General features: G+C 41.6%; 2 protein-coding genes across 17 annotated transcripts in view; one reads left to right on the plus strand and one right to left on the minus strand.

The window, feature by feature from the left end:
• WDR76 (WD repeat domain 76) overlaps positions 1 to 10,179 on the plus strand; it is a 60,907-nt gene extending 50,728 nt beyond the window's left edge. For 5 of the 6 annotated variants that reach the window (XM_027569525.2, XM_027569520.1, XM_027569521.1 and 2 more), the window contains 4 exons: positions 558 to 775; positions 1,985 to 2,137; positions 3,970 to 4,023; positions 8,195 to 10,179. In XM_027569525.2, the coding sequence (XP_027425326.1) occupies positions 558 to 775; positions 1,985 to 2,137; positions 3,970 to 4,023; positions 8,195 to 8,450 (681 nt within the window). In that variant the 3' untranslated portion in view covers positions 8,451 to 10,179. The remainder of the gene's footprint in view (positions 1 to 557; positions 776 to 1,984; positions 2,138 to 3,969; positions 4,024 to 8,194) is intronic. The other variant, XM_027569523.1, reaches the window with a different exon arrangement.
• Positions 10,180 to 11,389: 1,210 nt separating this feature from the next.
• The window catches only part of FRMD5 (FERM domain containing 5), a 308,115-nt gene continuing 299,632 nt past the window's right edge, over positions 11,390 to 19,872 (minus strand). For 5 of the 11 annotated variants that reach the window (XM_027570568.2, XM_027570570.2, XM_027570567.2 and 2 more), the window contains one exon: positions 11,392 to 15,176. In XM_027570568.2, the coding sequence (XP_027426369.1) occupies positions 14,599 to 15,176 (578 nt within the window). In that variant the 3' untranslated portion in view covers positions 11,392 to 14,598. Of the gene's footprint in view, positions 15,177 to 17,716; positions 18,070 to 19,872 lie in introns of all 11 variants that reach the window. The other 6 variants (XM_027570575.2, XM_027570574.2, XM_027570573.2 and 3 more) reach the window with 5 other exon arrangements.

Below are 19,872 nucleotides of genomic sequence, written 5' to 3' on the forward strand. Positions count from 1 at the left end.
CTTTTGGTGGACATTTAGGTTGCTTCTTATTGCTATTATAGGTTGTCTTGCAATAGGCATCTTTATATATATCTTAGACAAATTATTGGGTCAGAGGGTACAAGCATTAAGTATTTTGATAGGTGTACTCTGATTAGTTGTCAGAAATTTGTTATTTATTTATTTACACTTATACCAAGAGTGAGTGAGTGATGAGCATTTGGCCATATGTTTTTGGACTTAGTTGGCAAAATTACTTGGTATATTAAGGTATTTCAGTTGGGTAGAATTCACATTTAGTTCATTTCCTAGTAAGTGTCACAGAATAGATCTGCAGCTGAGGTTTATTGGATTTAAGAGATTTGGCATATAACCCTGAGATGGGTGGATGGGCCATTTGATTGTAGGTGAGTCTCACAGCTGATCAGTGCCTTAGTTTCCATCTCTGTAAAACGAGATGATCATTTTGCCCTGTGCTTTCTGTGGGATGATGGGAGGATAAATGAAATTATTAGGTAAAGTGTTTTATAACTTTTTTACCAAAGAATTTATACGTTGGTTGTTATTTGTCTCCTTAGGTATATAGAGATGAAAGAAGTAGCTTTTCCTCTTTTGACTTCTTGGGAGAAGATGCCTCCACTTTAATAGTAGGACACTGGAATGGAACTATATCACTGGTAGATAGACGGACACCTGGAACTTCTTATGAGAAACTTATCAATTCTTCTTTGAGCAAAATAAGAACTGTTCATGTCCACCCAGTGCATAGACAATATTTTATCACTGCAGGATTGAGGTATGTTCTTCATAAAGTTTTGTGATTTATGCCTTTTAAAGTTAGGAATACTGTTCTATTTATTTGTTTTTTCAAGATTTATTTATTAGAGAGAGAGTGAGTGCAAGAGTCGGGGGGAGAGGGGAGAGAGAGAGAGAGAGAATATCCTCAAGCCAACTCTGCTGAGTGCGGAGCTCGATGCCGGGCTTGATCCTAGCACTGAGATTATGACCTGAGCTGAAACCACGAGTCGGACGTTTAACCCACTGAACCACCCAGGCTCCCTGAGGGACTACTGCTGTAGTTTGGATGTCAAAGATATCTGACTTCTGTGATACCCATATAGCTAAATAATTTTTCTTTCTACAAACAATTGAGGTTTTATTGAGTATTTTTTTTTTAAAGAGAAATTCTTTTGAAAAAAAAAAGATTCTTTTGGATTTAATGAATAGTCAAAGTATTAAAGCAAAAACACATTTTTGTTTTCCTTGACATCATGTGCATTTACTATTTTTTTTAAAGATTTTATTTATTTATTTGAAAGAGAGCGAACAGGAGCAGAAGGGAGGGGCAGAGGGAGAGGGAGAAGCAGACTTGCTGCTGAGCAGGATGCCCAATGCGTAGCTTGATCCCAGAAACCTGAGATCATGACCTGAGCCAAAGGCAGATGCGCAACCGACTGAGCCACCCAGGCGCCCCCATATTAATTTACTTCTAGTCTTTTGAGAAGAAAACTTGTAGGGTGGCTCAGATGGTTAAGTGTTTGCCTTCGGCTCAGGTCATGATCTCCAGGTCCTGGGATCGAGCCCCATGTCCAGCTCCCAGCTCAGTGGGGAGTCTGCTTCTCCCTCTGCCTCTCCCCCTGCTTATATACTCTTTGTCTCTCAAATAAATAAATAAATAAAATCTTTAAAAAAAAAAAGTTAAAAAAAACTTGTAAAAAAAAAGTTATATGTGACCTATAACTTGGTCCGTGTTTTTATTTTTTTCTCAGAGAGATTGGAAAACCAACTAGAATCTTGTCTCAGTATTATCCACTGGCTTCATATATATTCTGTAGTTATGGAATTTTTCTAATATTTAATTTTTAATCTATACAGTGTTTGTAAAATTATTACAAATCAGAGTATTCTTCAATGTAATGAGTATTCTATGTGTCTATGTTCAGCGGTGTTTGAGAGCTCACTACATGTACTGTGCCAACACTGAGAATTATTCCTCCGCTTACAGGGATATTCATATTTATGATACAAGGCACCTGAATCCCAGGAGAAGCCAGCCTTTGATTTCTTTGACTGAACACACAAAGAGCATCGCTTCTGCCTATTTTTCACCTCTTACTGGTAACAGAGTAGTGACCACATGTGCTGATTGTAAGCTGAGGTAAATTGGGGAGATAGAAATGCATTTTTTTTTTTAAAGATTTTATTTATTTGACAGAGAGATAGCTAGAGAGGGAACACAAGCAGAGGGAGTGGGAGAGGGAGAAGCAGGCTTCCCACGGAGCAGGGAGCCTGATGCAGGCCTAGATCCCAGGACTCTGGGATCATGACCTGAGCCGAAGGCAGACGCTTAACCACTGAGCCACCCAGAAATGCATTGTTAAGGAATCTAAAGAGTCTGTAGCTAGTGTAAACCGGTAGCTTTGTTTACTACTGCTCCCTATTAAATTGCTAGTTTTATTGTCTTGTAGCCATTTCTATGTTCCTGGCCAAATCAATAACCTGTATTTAAAGGTTTTTCAGCAGTTTTGGGGTCTGGAAATTTCCTTGAGTTTGGCAGGGAAGGTCTGTAGGTACCCCAGGGGGTAGATGTCAGGCTTCCCTTTCAGCACTGAATGATCCCAGAAGTCCCAATAAAACCAGGCTTATGATATGTTGGAAGAAAGATAATTTTAACATAGGGACAAACTCTTAGGTTGGGGCTAGTGGGGTCTACCCTACACATGAAGTGCTCAGTGGAAATTGCAGAGCCCCAGGCCATGGGCAGGCAGGAAAGATAGTAATAATTGGGCTTCTATACAAACCACTGGATACAGTTTTACGGTTTTAGCTTTGGTACCTTTCTATAGCTACTTCCTAAAAATGGCCTTAAAAATGTAATCTAAACCAGTTGAACCAAAAATAGAAAATAATGACAATAAAAGAAATGTAGAGAAGTTAATACAACCACAGAGGAAATGATTTTGTTCTCTTCTATAATCCCTGATTTTGCTTAGCATTATAAGCATTTGTCATTTTATGAGTTTTACCGTAAGTGATTCTGGAGTTCATTCATTATTCATTCAGCAAGTATCTGTTGAATGTATACTTTCAAGCTTTAGAAAGGCATCTAATTTCTGTTAGACTCTTCTGTTGGGAAGAGCATGGTCTTCACTTTGTGACAGTTTACTAGAAACTGTGCCCAATTTCTAGTAAAGTCTGTGAGCATTACGAGCAGGGTGCATTAAGAGATTTAGTCACTAGATAGTGGCAGCACATTGTCCCCTTTCTACCCCATACAGTTTTCTTTGTCTCAGAAGCTACCTATTTTAACCATTCCTGTTCATTTGCATTGCAGAGTTTACATTAGCTGTTAGTGATTTAGCTTTCTAGTAATCTCATTAGGCAGTAAGCTGTAGGTGCCAAGAAACTACACTGGAATAGCTAGGTGCAAGAAGAAGGGGGAGGTGGTGTGATGTAGTTAGTTTCTTTACCTGGTGGAGGCTTCTGGACTCTTCGAGCTACCCCACAAGAACTCCTCCCCGTGGTTACTGGTCAGTCATAGTCTTGCCAGCATCTGGAAATGACACTGTTCAGTCCCTCAACTAATGAGTCTCATGGGGAAATTGCTCTTGATATGTGCAAAAACTTTTAGGTTATTTGTACATTTTCAGACCACATCCCTTTATATATGATCTATAATTATTGTGAATCTCAATATAGAATCCAGATTATCACTTTATAATGTGCATTTTTAATTTGGGATAATAGTGTTTAAATAAATTATTTCTACACCAAACTATAAAGCACTGAATTTTATGATATTTCTTGTAATTTTTGTTAAATGTATTAGCTGAAGCTTGTTAAATCCTGATTCTATATATTTTTAAAGTAGCAATCATATTTCATGTCATGAACCAATGAAAAACTTGTTAAATACACTGATTTTCTTTCAGAAAAATTTTAAGAAACAGTAAAAAGGGTGTTACTTTGTTCTTGATCTTTGTTTTGCAGAATCTTTGACAGCAGCTGTATATCCTCTGAGATTCCTCTGCTCACTACCATCAGGTATGTTTCCATATGCTGAATAATGTAGACCCTGGATTGCTATTAGCTATATGTTGGAGTGCACACATTAGACATCTGATTGTCAAAGACATGTAAAAGGTTTGAATTTTTGTATTACACTGTTTAAATGTCTCAGGTTGCTAGTTCCTATCCTGTCCAGAAGGGTTCTTGCTTCCAGGTTCCCTGTATCTTTTAAAGGGTTCAATCCCTTTTAGTTGGTAGCTGTTCTTTGCAGCTGGGTGATTATTTTTGGTTAAGGTGAATGACTATATTCCAACTTGAATTACTCATGTTATCTTATTAAAGAAGATTGTAACCTCTTACCCGCTGTGAGGCCATCTAAAGCTCTTTTGTTTGTACCTGTTTGTTGTGGGCTTAAAGGGTTTCCCTACCTTCCCACTTACTTTCTCTGGTTACCCTCTTTTGAATCTGCTACTTTTAATGTATGTATTTTACATCCAACTTTAGTCAGTGCCTTCTTCTAGACATCCCTCTTTATCAGTATTTATGAAGTTGGGACCAGAGTGTGCAATATATGTTGTTACATCATGCATTTTATAGTCTATGGAGGCTACATTTAAGTGTGTTTGTTTCCTTTCTTACAAATTTTCCCATCTTCATTTCTTTTTTCAAACTTTATGCCCAGTAAGCATTGATTCTTTCCTCTCCCTCCCTTCCAGACCTTGGCAAACATCTTTCTACTTTACATTTCTGTGATTTTAACTACTTTAGATCCTTCGTGTGAATGGAATCATGGTATTTGTCATTCTGTGACTAGCTTATTTCACTTGACATCATGTCCTCAGTGTTCACTTATGTTCTAGCATGTGACCTCCTCCTTTTTTAAGGCTACATAATATTCATTGTATGTATATACCACATTTTCTTTATCCATTCACCTGTCGATGGACATCTGGGTTTTTTCTACCTCTTGACTATTGTAAATAATGCTGCAATGAACATGGGTGTGCAAATATCTCTTCAAGATCCTGCTTTGAATTCTTTTGGATATTACCAAGGAAGAGGAATTTTTTAATTTTTTTGAGGAACCTCCATATTGTTTTTCTGTAGGGGCTGCACCGTTTTACATTCCTACCAGCAGTGCATCAGGGTTCTAATTTCTCTTTATGTTCATCATTCTGCTCTTTTATTAGTGATTATCTAAATGGTTGTGAGGTAATATCTCATTGTGGTTTTGATTTGCATTTCTGTAATGGTTAGTGATGTTGTACATTTTTTTTGGTTATTTATATATCTTCTTTGTAGAACTGTCTATTCAAGTCTTGCCCACTTTTGAATTGGGTCATTTTTGTTTTGAGTTGTAGGAGTTCCTTACATATTATGCATATTAACCCCTTACTGAATATATGATTTGCAGGTATTTTCTGCTGTTTTGTGGATTGTCTTTCACTCTGTTGATTGTTTCCTTTGGTGCACAGTTTTTGAGTTTGTTATAGTCCTGTTATTTCGTTTTCTTGTCTAATTGGTTATCAAGTGACTGCTCAGAATGTCCCCCTTATCAAATCCTTGTTGGTGTAATGGCTATGCCTCACATTCAGAATCTGGCTACCTGTGCAGTTGTCAACACCTGGAATTTAGATTAGTGTCTTTAGTCCTTCCAGATTTCCAATAGTATGTTGGATAGAAGTGGCAGGAGTGGGCATACTTGCCTTTTCCCTGATCTTTGAGGAAAAGCTTTTGGTCTTTAACCACCGAGTATGATGTTAGCTCTGGGCTTTTCATATATAGCCTTTATTATGTTGAGATAGTTTCCTTCTGTTCCTAGTTCATTGAATGTTTTTATCATGAAAGGGTATTGATTTTGTCAAATGATTTTTCTGCATCAATTGAGATGATCATATTGTTTTTGTCCTTTATTCTGTTAATGTGGTATATTATGTCAATTGAGTTTTGTATGTTGAATCATCCTTGCATTCTAGGGATAGATCCAACTTGGTCATGGTGTATAATCCTTTAAATGTGCTATTGAACTCATTTTATTAGTATTTTTATTTATTTATTTATTAAAGATTTTATTTATTATTTGACAGACACAGCAAGAGAGGGAACACAAGCAGGGGGAGTGGGAGAGGGAGAAGCAGGCTTCCTGCCGAGCAGGGAGCCCAATGCGGGGCTCTATCCCAGGACCCTGGGACCATGACCTGAGCCAAAGGCAGACAACGGCTGAGCCACCCAGGTGCCCCTATTTATTTATTTTTTAAGATTTTATTTTATTTTTTTGACAGAGAGACAGTGAGAGAGGGAACACAAGCAGAGGGAGTGGGAGAGGGAGAAGCAGGCTTCCCGCTGAGCAGGGAGCCTCATTTTGTTAGTATTTTGTCAGTATCAGTATTCATTAGGGATGTTAGTCTGTCATTTTATTTCCTTGTAGGGTCCTTGTCTGGCTTTGGTATCAGAGTAGTGCTGGCCTCAAATAAGTTTGGAAGTGTTCCCTTATCCTCAGTTGTTTGGAAGAATTTGATGAGCATTGGCATTATTTATTTATTTAGGGAGAGAGAGGGGATCGGGGGAGGGGGAGAGGGAGAGACAGAATCTTAAACAGGCTTCACACCCAGAGTGGAACCTGATGTGGGGCTCAGTCTCACAGTCCTGAGATCATGACCTGAGCCAAAATCAAGAGTTGGATGCTTAACGGAGCCACCCAGGCGCCCCTGGGTTAATGCTTTCAATGTTGAGTAGAATTCTCCAGTGAAGATGTCTGATCCTGGTCTGATCCTGGGCTTTTTCTTTTTGGGAAGTTTTTGATTGCTGTTTTAATCCCCTTAGTTATAGGACTATTTAGATTTTCTATTTCCTCATGATTCAGTCTTGGTAAGTTGTATGTTTTTGAGAATTCTATCCATTTCTTCTGGGTTAACCAATCTGTTGGCATATAATTGTTTATACTATTCTCTTATAATCCTTTTTTATTTTTGTAAGTTGTAATATCCTCTCTCATTTCTCATTTCAGTTACTTGCATTTTCTTTTTTTTTTTTCAATCTGGGTGAGGGCTTATCAATTTTGTTGATCTTTTCAAAAAACCAGTGTTGTGTTTTTCTATTGTTTTTCTATTCTCCTTTCATTTAGCTGTGCTCTAATCTTCATTTCCTTCCTTCTGCTAACTTTTGGTTTAGGTTGTTCTTTTTCTAGTTCCTTGAGGTGTAGTGTGTTGATTTTGGGATCTTTTTATTTTTAAATTTTTAAATTTTTAAAAAGATTTTATTTATTTGATAGAGAGGGCGAGCACACAGGCAGAGTGAAAGGGAGAAGCAGGCTCCCTGCTGAGCAGATCCCGATGTGGGGCTCCATCCCAGGACCCTGGGATCATGACCTAAGCTGAAGGCAGACGCTTAACTGACTGAGCCACCCATGCCCCCCCCCCCTTTTATAAAGATTTATTTATTTTAGCGAGTGAGCGCGAGTGGGGAGGGAGGAGAGAAGCAGGCTCCCTGCTGAGGGCGGAGCCTGACATGGGACTTGATCTCACCACCCTGAGATCATGACCTGAGCAGAAATTGAGTTGGACGCTTACCTGGCCACACAGGCACCCCGAGATCTTTTCTTTTTTAGTATTCACTGCTATAAATCTCCCCCTTACTATTGCTTTCATAGCATCCCTTAAATTTTGGTATGTTGTGTTTCATTTTTCATTTGTTATATATTTTCTAATTTCCATTGTGATGTCTTGTTTGAGCCCCAAATGTATTTTTTACTTTAAAGTTGTATGGAATATAAAGTGATTTCAGGGTTTGGTTATCAGGGGAATACAAATATGGGATTACAGATCCTATTAAAATGGCAATAACATAGATTGTATATTGTTTACTTCTAGGGCTTCTTCTATTTTGTATGTGTAAAAACGGAGGGCATGGAGTCCATTGAGCTAAGAAATAGTGAACAAAAAAGGTGCTATTTTAATAGACAGTGACCATCCACTGAGTACAACCACTGTAGTTGGCAGTGGAGATTCAGAAGTACAGAAGATATCTCTGTCCTGATTTTTACTTTTATATGAAGGATGAAGTTAGGCTGATGGTAACTCAGTAACTTGATGAAAAGAAACTTGGCAGAGAAAACCAGCATTTAGGAGCAATGCCATGTTTACCCTCTGCCCATTGCTGCCTTAAGTTATTTAACACTAGCCTTTAAAAAAATTGTTTTTTTCACTAGGCACAACACTATCACTGGGCGATGGCTGACCAGATTCCAGGCTGTGTGGGACCCTAAACAAGAAGATTGTGTCATAGTTGGCAGCATGGCTCATCCACGACGGGTAGAAATCTTCCATGAGACAGGAAAGCAGGTGCATTCTTTTTTTGGTGGAGAATGCCTTGTCTCTGTGTGTTCCATCAACACTATGCACCCAACTCGGTATATTTTGGCTGGAGGTAATTCCAGTGGGAAGATACATGTTTTTATGAATTAAGAAAGCTGCTGAGTGTTTGGTTTAGCAACACCAATTTGTTCAAATTAATCAGTGTCTAAGGAGGCTAGTAATTCATGTGGCTTGGCCTGTTTTTAATATGTTCTATTTAGTGAATATAAAATTGCTTTATTAATAAGAACTGTAAGCAGAATGTATACAGTTACATACTTAACATGTTTAGTAAGGGAGAAGCCTTTTAAGTTGTTTCTTTAGGGTGGGGAAGGAATTTGAGGGGAGGCTGTGAGGGCTTCAGCACTTTTAATCAGGCAGTATGTTGAGAAATTCTGGCATTATAAATTACAAAGCTTTGAAAAGTTTTTTTGGTTTAATGATACGGTTTTGATTCTGTAGTGATATTTGGATTTGTGGTTTATTTCATGGTTTGGAGTGAATATTTGTAGACTTACACACTGGAAGGGATCCTGAAAAGTCATCTAACTTAGTGATTTTGAAACTTTTATTTTTTTAATGGAGAACTCTTTTTTTCCCCCTTCCTGCCTTTAAATTAAAAGCGAAATCCTAAGATAATTATTGAGCCTTAGTTCACTTGGACAGGGGCCTGGGTCTTTGTGTGCTGACCCTTTTACCTCCTCTAGATGGCTCCTGAAGCATGGCCAAGAAATTGTAGGGCTTCTAGGAACAGGGTTTGGATCTGCCTGACCCTTGTTATCCAATGTGAGATTGCCTTCAGACCAGTGTTTTCCAGACTGTGGTTTGTAGCTATTCACATGAAATCAATGTAGCCATGACCAGCCTTTAAATTTAAAAAAAGGAAAAGGAAAGAAATAGTAAAGAATAATAAATGTAATTAGAGTAAGTGTTGTTTTGTGAAACTTAGTAATATGTGCATACATATATGTAAGTGTATATGCATATGTATATTCTGATGTAAAACATATGTCTTTATTACTGTGGTACTACTGTGGGTCATAGTTAAAGAAGTGAAAGCTCCTGCTTTAGAAGATCCCAGACACCCTTTTCTGTCCCTGTCTTTAAACTCTCCAGAGGAGATTCATTAGCCTATTAAGTGAATACCTTCATTCCTAATTCATATTGGGAAATGTTATGATAAACCACTTTGGGCATTTTGTCGTAAACTTTTTTTTTTCCCCCCAGAAGTTAGGGCAATGTGAATGTGTTTGTTGTTGGAAGGTAGCTACTTAACTCAGTGACTAACATTACCGTGTGATAGCACCTATCCGACTTTTTTCATTGCTCTTCATTGCCAAACTACTACTGAAAGACTGTTGTTGTAAATTGTTTTTGGCAATATGTTTGAATTCTAAGAGGAAATATCTTCTCAAATTATATATCACAAATAAAATGACATGTATAGTTTCCTTCTCTGTAATGAGAGGTTAAGTCTAATTTTGAGGCCTAGTTTATTAAGTAGGTTGTGAGTGTTTATAAGTAACAAGAGTTCTCTATTTTCTTGATGATAGGAGTATAGGAATTGGTAAGTGAAATGGAACATTAATTTATGAAATGGAAAGTAAAGCTAAGTGAGGTTGACTTCTTTTAAACTGCCTTGGAGATAGTAAATGAAGCCTCTAAGGCTTCCTTTCCCTTTTTGATACCACTTCATTTCACAGGTTCCAGGGTGGCAACTTCTGTGAGAACTTTTTTAACAATATTGAAAAATACACTCATTGAAATTAGCACCATCCTTTAAGCTTTGAATACTTGGTCATAATTGCCTGGTTTCTGCAATAAATGTTAGCAAATTCTTGATGTTTCTCACTTTTGTGGTTTCTTTTGCCATTTTAGCTTCATAAACTGCTATTTATATTTAATTAAACTTAATAAAGTGTCTTCCTGAGGCAATGCAGGAAGGAAGGAGAGTGTGGGGGGGACTTGTTTCTCAGTGAAAAGCTCTATAATGGAGTAATTGTTTAAATCTAGAAAGCACATAAAGTTGTCTCCCTTAGGACATCCTTAAACTGTAATCTGTTGTGAAAGGTACTTCTCCCAGAGACTTGCTTAAAACTGTGTGGCTTCTGTAATTATTTGTATATTACAATTGCTCTCTCTTTTTGGGATAAACTTTTTTTTTAGGTTGTGCTTTGTGATATCCCTTAAGTATGTAAGCTCTGTATTCCACTTGAATCATTTTCTTTGAGATGCCCAGCCTTTCTTATATGACTTTAAGGAGGAAGGAGATGATTCTTGTCATAGGTGGACAGATAGGTGAGACTACAAATGATCGAGAATTGATAAAATCTGAGTTGATTCAGTCCTGTTTTGGTATTCAGGTCTTTGAGTTTCCTTTCCACAGAGATGACTTTGCAAAGGCAGTTTCCAGGAAAACAGGGAGCTTGAGGGCTGTGAATACAAATATTTAAATCTTTTTTTTTTTTTTTTTTAAGATTTTATTTGACAGAGACACAGCGAGAGAGGGAACACAAGCAGGGGGAGTGGGAGAGGGAGAAGCAGGCTTCCCGCCGAGGAGGGAGCCTGATGCGGGGCTCAATCCCAAGACCCTGGGATCATGACCTTAGCCAAAGGCAGACGCTTAACGACTGAGCCACCCAGGCGCCCCCAAAGATGTAAATCTTTTCAGCCAGTTACCATACATGGGAAGGGGGGAGGACAGACTCATGTGCCTAATCTCTTTACGCAATGTAGGGCTCAGACTCACAACCCTGAGATCAGTAGTCTTATGCTTTACCTACCGAGCCAGCCAGGAACCCTGGACCATCTAGGTTCTACTTTTGGGTTCTAAGACTAACTCTGTAACCTTCAGAAAATCACTTTTTGGTTTTCCTCATGAGAAAAATGAGGTCCAGTTCATCTCTAAAATCATTCCATTATTACAGCTTCCAAGTTCTTAATAGTATTTATTTGGGGGGAGGGACAAGGATAATAGATGGATATGAGCCAAATGATCATTCATGAACAAGTAGTCAGTTGTATAAATCCCCCTGGGTATCTATCTATCTTTTTATCTACGTGTTGGTAACTTTAAGGAGGAAAAAGTGAGACAAGCTGTAAGTTAAAAAAGAAAGAGTCCACTCTTCCATGATATTTAAATATTTATTTAATTTAAAAAATAATTTTCATGGCACCAATGATTTTATGCTAACTACATACTGCATATGTAGAAAAAAGTACATTGCTTTGAAGGAAAATGTAACTTAGAATTTTTGGCACACGAAAGGTTAACAATTATACTTTTTAATGAAACTAAGAAATTCACATTTGCAGGTAGTTTACCTTCTACTGCTTAAAGATGCAGTACACTATCCTTTAGTAAGAGTTTTATTTCCTCTGATGGATGAAGCTATGGAAACCATTGTTTTTTTTTTCTACAATGAGATCAAACTAATTCTGAGAGAAAATGGGAGACATAGTGGAACACAGTAAAACCAGGTTAAAAATTTGAACAATGATGTTTAATGATGGGGAGATACCAAAAAAAGACTAGTTACCAACAAAGGAGTTTTGTTATTCAAGCACTATTTGAAAAGCAAATAGAAGGAAACTTTACTATCTGTATTTTCTGGGGTAAGCCCTGGAAAAAAATAACCCAAAAGTTCTGTTCAGAGAGCAAAATCCAGCTCTTGGAAGTGGTATGGACTATTGTATTGTTAGAACTCTAGACACAAGTAACATACCAGGAAATGGAATACTGCATCTTTCTTTAATGTGACTATGAAAGGTCAGTGTCAAGGCTATCACTCACTGCATAGAAACACCATATTCTACAGACTGAGGTAGGAACACTACACTAAAAGATAATCTGCTATGTTGCATAAGACAGTAGATATCCAGGTTACAACCAGCCCCCTATCTCCTGACAGCCTTTTCATCTCTGAGTCTACTTTTCACTTCTGTCCTGTGGTAACTAAAGCCTTTCCTGTGTAGATGACAAGTGGCAGTGGCTAGTTGGTTCTAAGTGATCCCTAATTTTTACTAGGATCTCCCTCAGTTTGTCTTGTCACTTGGTAAATAGATGATTTTAATTCTGCCCAAATTGTTGCTGGTATGGAAATGATCAGACATTCCTCTTCCATTCTTAGATTCTGGCTGAGTTTTAGCATTTCAACACTTAATCTTGCTCATCTTGGCATTAGCTACCTCTTTGCTGGTTGGTTGTTCAAGCACCCTTTATACAAGCAACCCCAGTGTCTCCACTGGGAAATGGTCCTGGATCTCTAGCAAGTAGGGAATGGGAGCAGAGCCGGCCGTCTTTCTGCTAACATACTACTGGTAAGGAGCAGTTTTATTGTCTAGGTGGGGTTGGCAAATTATGGCCTGTGGTCCAAATTCAGCTCCTAAAATAAACTTTTATTGGAACACAGCCATGCTCCTTTGTTTATGTATTACCTATGGATGGCTGTTTTTGTGCTATCACTGCAGAGTTGAGTAGTTGCCATGGAGTATGGCCCACAAAACCAAAATAAAAAATATTTTTATCTGGCACTTTACAGAAGAAGTTTGCCAACCCCTGGTCTAGATGAAAGGGCATTTAAAATTACACAATCCACTGCCCCACCCCACACCCCTTGTTAATTCAACAGCTGTTATACTCTGTATATGGACATGATTCTGCTATTTCAGGGGACAAACTAGGGGAGAGCAAATCTACAAGTGATTCATTTTGTTCTGCATTTGGGGCTGCCCAACATCATAGGATGTTAGCAGCGGCTCCACTGTTGTGGAGTTCCTAGGAATATGTTTACTGACCATCCTTAAATGAGTCCTCAGGCCCCAGATGACTTAGCAATCTCTCCCTGAGATGAAAACAAGATCTTATGAGTGGTGGTTAAGAGTTGCAGAGCTTGGGCCTTGGACCCCACACTCACCCTTCACATGCTGTGCTTTTGCATGCTTCCACAGCTTCCCTCAGCAAGCATGGCAAATGCTTTCCTACAATCTTTCTTTTCCTGATGCAGAGGATGACCCTAGGGGGCAGTATTTCCACATCTAAGTGTTGGTCTCTGCCACATTCACCTTCTTTCTTTCGTAGGCATCTTTTAGTATGCCTATTTAGATTCTTTTCCTGGTCCCTTCCAAGGCTGTTTGTTGATCTTGGAATTCTATTTTCTGAAGCTTTTCATTCTCAGGATCACTTTCTTTCTTGCATCGTTTAGTTCATCAGGCTCTATTTTCTTAATCCATAAAGTAAAAACAAAATATGAATTGATAAGAAAATAACATTTGTTGTTAAAATATAAATTGAAATAGTTTTTTTGTGGGGGGTTGTACAAAATAGGTACTGCTCTCCGAATCTCAACAGTTTCTCAGGTACCTTGGCTCTGGGTTCTGTTAACTACACTTTGTCCAACATTTCTGACAGTCCTGTCTCTGGCACCACTGAATTCAACTAATGTCTCTGAAGCACTATAAAAATCTGGAGGTTCTTCAGGAAAAAAAAAATCACAGAAGTCTAATAAGTTCATTATACAAAACTCATGGTGATGCCCACTAGGATCTAGTCTAAGGGGACAGACTTACCCCACCCCTGCTCCTGCTGCTGCTGTAGCGGTGGTCCCTTCAGATGCCCACTCTGCTCAGATTTGAAAAAAACAAAAGGAAAAGAAAATCCAACTCAGACCATCATAAGAAGCAACTTTCCATTTAATCATTCTACATGGATGTTTACTTTTTAAAAATCTCTTGTCTGGCAAGAAAACCTAGATAGTTCCCATTGTCCAGACCCCTGGCTCGCCCTGCTGAGGCTGCGCTGCTGAGTCTCCTGGAGCCCAGTAGGAAAGCTCCTGCAGAATACAGAAGACAACAGCTCTCCAGTCTTCAGCTAGTGTCCCATCTGCTAGGTGACACTACTGCGATAATCAGTAATAGTAAAATAAATTTTTATTTGATACTTTGAAAATACTACACATCTATGAAAAATCAAAATTCAAAACCAAAAATTATCCTGCAAATTGGGAGGATGAGAAACAGAGTCGCTGAGCCTTTCTTGAAAGAACCTCTGAAGGAAATGAGTTCTCCCAGTTTGTTTAGACAGGGCATGAGCCTGTTCTTTTTTCCTTCTGGGAAATGACCCTCCTAGGCTGTGGACTTTGAGTCATGAGAGGAGGACTTGGTACATGTGCCGATGGTTCCGCGATGGGTCCCATTGCTGGGAATGGGCAGCCAGGCTCCTTGGTCCACCTGGCTAGTTATCGGGAGGAGTCATGCCTTCTCAGGTGTCAATGAGCAGGCTCACCACTGAGCGGATTTTGCAGGCAAACCATCGCCTGAGGGGACAAAAGTATTGATAGTGGAATTGTTCAAACTCGGGGGTCTGGCGGATATCGCGGAAAAAGGCAATGTCAAGGTCAGACTCGGTAAGGATGATCAGGAGGAGGAGCAAAACAAAGAGGAGTCCCATGGTCACAAGGAGCAAACGGAGGACACTTAAAACAAACTTATTCACCTGTTCCTCCTCTGGCCTGCCGTGCCCCTGACACAGGGCCCTCAGCTCTCCCCCAAGAGCCTCCACCTCTGCAGCAGTTGGAGTGCTGGCCTCAGACTCCTTCTCCTCTTCGATGCTGCAGGTGGCCCCATTGATCTGCCGGGAAAGTAGCATCAGCTCCAGGCTGTGCTCAGCCACAGGGGTGGGCAACACACTGTCTGCAGGGCTGTAGGCTTCGTCTGCAATCACAGCGACTCGCTCGTTGCTGTCTGCCCGGCTGCTTCTCACGTGAGGCAGGAAGGTGTCCCCATGGGAGGAAGAACGCACTGGGGTGGAATGGGCACTGTCCCGTAGGGACTCCAGGCCTGGAAAGGCAAAAGGAATATGAGTAGGCTTTCTGGGTCCCAGTGCACACTTTGCTGTCTGGTGGAGGCACACCCATTCTGTTTTAGGTTGTTAACTAAAATTTTGCAAGGAAGCCCCTCTGCACAGCCCATGTGGTCAGCAGCAGTGGCACTACACTGTTTTAATGTATCAGGAATAGGATAAAAGCAGCAGCAGACATCAGAGTGGCTGTGATTGGAGTGCCTTGAGAGGCAGGAATGGGGAGAAGACTGTTTTGCTTTACTGGGCCTCATCAAATACTGATTCTGGAGCTGCATGTCCTTCTAACAACCCAGCAGGCAGCTCCTTGAGCTCATGAGGTCATCTTTTGGATTGCTGCTGCTGGTCTCTTCAGCCTCCCACTTCTAGCTGTCCTGATTTTAGGGGATGTGAAAACCCTATCTGCTCTTCCTTAAGTGGTCTCTCATGGAGAAGGGAATAGCCCCTGGCTAGCTCTCTTTCTTTCACCTTAGAATGAGCTGGGTCCATAGTAGGCTGACAATTACCCTGTCTTTACACACTTTGAGTGCAGAGTGGTCTCTGAGAAGATCTTGTTGGGTCAGGGTGGAAATTATCTTACATTCATTGGGAGGAAGGGTCCTCTGCCCCCTAAAACTACCCATTATCTCTTTACTTTCTCAGATGGAACATTTCTCTCTTTCCAAGCCTCAATCTCTGGTAGTGAAAAACAGGAGCTGGTTACTTTGTGAAGTAAACAGCAGCTGCTAGGCTGGAGGATGTGGGCCCAGAGTCACCAAGTATGGCCCACATCACAGTGCTCCCAAGGAAATGGCTTCTTGTTTCAGGTTCAATGTCTGCATTTTCCATTCCTGGCTACCTTTTTTTTTTTTTTAAGATCTTATTTATTTACTTGACAGAGATAGAACAAGTAGACAGAGAGGCAGGCAGAGGGAGAGGGAGAAGCAGGCTCCCTGCGGGGCTCAATCTCAGGACCCTGGGATCATGACCTGAGCCGAAGGCAGCCGCTTAACCGACTAAGCCACCCAGGCGCTCCCCCCTTCCTGGCTACCTTGGGGGTGCCAGAGTGGCTCTGGCTCTCCCTGCATTTGTGGCCAATGGCAAGAGAAGCCAGTCCCCCTTCCATTGCTCTGAAATTGACCCTGACTTCTGCAAGACTGAACCAGTTCCCAGCTCTGTAAAGGTTTGACCTAACTAGGGCTAATTAGGGAGTTTTTCAGTTCAGGGCTACCTTCAGAAGCCCAAGGGTCTCTCTTAAAAGGTGGCAGTAACCTTTCAGAAGTAGTGAGTTTCATTTGGTTCTCTTGTGTAGCCATATGTACCCAGGCAGCCTGCCTGCCTAGCCTGCTGGAGCCCATTTCAGCATAGGTACAGTTAAGGGTTCTCCAGGGGAACAAACCCTGGGTTATAAACGGGTGGGTGGGGGTGGCAACAGCAGCCCCCTGCTGTCCACCTATACTCCCCATCACCTCCTCATCAGTGTATTTGCTACAGCTCTCAGATTCTGCTTTCAGGAGCTCCTCATGGTCCTAGTTGTATTTTGTTTTCCCCTGTGCTAAAATCTTAAGTTTGTCTGTTTTAAAGTTTTTAAAGTGCTTTCATCTTTCCACGAAGTTGTGAAGGCAAGAGGTTACAGAGCTTGCCTAAGGACATGTGGTTGGCTGGTAATGGGAAAGGCAAGGATAGACTGCAAGCCTGTTTCCTGATGCTAATGATCATGTAGTTAGATTTTGGGCCAGGATGAATTAAGGCTACAGCCTACACCTGCCTTAGATTTAGGTCCCAATTGCCCAAGAAACTGTGGTGAAATAATGTGAAATTAAGAGCTTGCCCCTTGTTCCAGAGCTCTTGATGCTTCTTTGATCTCTTCCCCCGCCCCCGTTTTTCTCCCTTATTCCTGCATTTGCATAAGCAGCATGAGGAATATATACCTGGTAGTATGTAATGAGTCCCTGATAGAACAGAGACCTTTAGGCCCTGATCACACATGTGTTGGTTCAGCTCCTTTCCCACCCACTCCTCCACCCCCGTTCCTCTGGAACCTCAGCACCCCCTGTACAGGGCTCCTCATACCCTTTCTAAAGGCTGTCTCCTTAGAGACAACTCTACCAGATCTTCCAAAGCACGACCAGCTTAGCTACCAGAAGCCACTTCAGTGCAAACTTAGCTTGGCCTACAATTCAGCCCTAAGCTTGCTGGGGAAGGAGAGAGGCAAAGGCTGTTACATCAGAGAGAACAAATCAGACAGACACCAGAAACCACATTATAAGTTGTTGGTGCTCTCAGTAAATAAAATAATGGATATGTATGCATTTTTAGTAGATTGCTTGACAGACAAAATTGCTCAGTGTTAGTCTTCTGTTCCCTCAACAGACCTCACCTGTAAGGTTATTATTGCTATGTCAGGCTAGTCTTGTATAGAACTTCAGGTTCACTAGAAACCACCACCCCTTCATCAAGCCCGTTATTCTGGGATGGACAGGGTGGGTACCATGGGTGGGAGCTGGCAAATGGCACAGCAAAACAGAGGAGTCTTTTTTACCTTGGATGTACTCCAGCTGATTGCCTTGCCCAGAGGTGGCTTCTTGTGGGCGGGGGGGCAGAATGGTCAGGAGCCTACCCTGGAGCCGGGGCCCCATCCTCACGATGCGCACACTCACTGGCCGAAGGCAGTGATTAGTCAACCGCAGCTGAACTCGGACTCTGGTGTGAATCTTAATCAGACTCTTCCCCATGGTGGCCCAGGCAGGCAGACACTTCTTCAGTGGAAACCAGCTGATCTCTTCATGGAAACCAGCCAGGCGGGGGGGGGTACAGAGGGAAAGGACGGAAAACCAACTGGGGACCAAGGAGTTTTGCTGACCTCAAGCCATGGCAGCTCGTTCACAGTGCCTCCTGTGCTGGAGAGAGAATGTCAGCTCTGCGAGACAGAACAGGCTGAGCTTCAGGGAAGGAACAGCTCTAAGAGGCCTACGTTATCAGGGACTGGATTCAGTCAGAAGCACTTAGAGCCATAAAAAGTAATGCTTCCCTAGCATGTGACTGTTTCCCGGAGCCCCGTATAAGGGCCCCAGACTTCTCAGAGAGTGAAGTACCTAGAGGGCAGAGAACAATCCCACAGGGTAGGGAGCATCCCATAGTTCCAGAAAATGCAGGAGGTGAAGCTACAAAGACATTGGGCTTTGGGTTGGGTGGCTCTGACGTGTGAGGTGGCAGGTCGGGGGTGGAAATGGGCTGTGTCCCATCCACTGGGCTGTATGCTATTTGGCTCCCTGCTGCTGAGCTGTGCCCCACAGGGTGCAATGGATAAAAGGAATCAACATACCTGAGCATCCTCTCTGGTTAAGCCTGTGCTAACAACATGTGGTATCTTGGCATCCCTGAGAGGAGAGGGGAGGGCCAACCAGTGTACCATCATCTTTTTAACGGTCCCAGCTCATTGGAATTACATGGTCTCATTCAAATTGTAGTCTTTCTTATGTTACTGTTTTTGCAATTTTCCCATTGTTTTTAGAGATAGCAATCAAAGCTTTCCCCCTGGAAAAGGCAAATAGTTTCTGTGACATTAATTTATGTGCCATATGGACAATAGGAAAGAGTCTCTGATGGAGCATGAACCGCTTTCAAATGTCCATAATTTCCTGGGAGTTTTGGTGGTTAGTGCCCTTCTTCTGAGACCCCTCATCATTTCTCTCAGCCCTTCCCTGTTTAGGTGTACAGTGAGGGTCAGCTGTGTTTGCTGGGCGCTTTAAAGGTGAAACCCCTCTTGAGAGATGGTGTAGCTCAACTCTCTGGGAAATAATCCATTCTTTATCTCCCCAGTCTTGATAATCCCTGTACTGATAGAGCCACTTAAATGCTAAAATCTTTTTTTTTTTTTCTCCCCACATCCAAACCAGATGTCCATCTGCCTCTCCTCACTGTGAGCCTGTTGGTGTCATTCCTGCTGGGGCAGTTCTTAGCTGCTTCTACTTTGCCCTCCTGAATCTAATGGGTCCTGGGCTGAGGGCCATGACTGGGGATGAAGGCTGTTCTTGTGTGTAGTCAGCCTCAATCAGGCATGGGGTGTGAGCAGCAGGTTGGCTTGCTGAGTAGCACATGGGAGCCTGCTGTGCTATATAGTCTGCCAGGCGTGAACTTCCATGGGGGCTGAGATGGTGAGGGTGTGCCCTGGCCCTAGAAGTCTCTTCTTTACTAGCTTCCTTGGTGGCCTTCCCCTGCTGCACCGTCCCTTGGCTTTTTACAAGCAAAGAGGACTATTTCGGATGCTGAGGAGCCTACTGCTGCTACAATGGGAGAAGACAGCTTCTGGGAGGATGCTGGGGGCACAGCCAGAGCTGGCTGGGAGCTGGGACAGCCTCATAGCTTGTCTTGGGAGAGCTCAGGACCGGTCTCCCACTTCTCAGTAGTTCTGCTAACCCTGCTTGGCAACTACTATAAGTGAGTTATACCCCCACATGGACAGCCTGTCTTCCCTTTTCTAGGAACATGGGTTTTACTGGACATTCTTCCATATGCTGGAGAACAAATGCATGAGGCTCTTCCCTAGACCTGTATTAGTGCTCAGCTCCAGAGGATGGCCTTTTCTCTGGGAGGACAGCTGTCCTGACTTTTTACAGGAGCTTTGAGGTGAACTTGGTGGCTTCCGACCTCGGGATGGATAGGAAGAAGGGCCACAGGGAGAGGAGAAAGTTGTTT

The sequence above is a fragment of the Zalophus californianus genome, chromosome 6 (genome assembly GCF_009762305.2).
Source record: "Zalophus californianus isolate mZalCal1 chromosome 6, mZalCal1.pri.v2, whole genome shotgun sequence".
Classification (NCBI taxonomy): Eukaryota; Metazoa; Chordata; class Mammalia; order Carnivora; family Otariidae; genus Zalophus; species Zalophus californianus.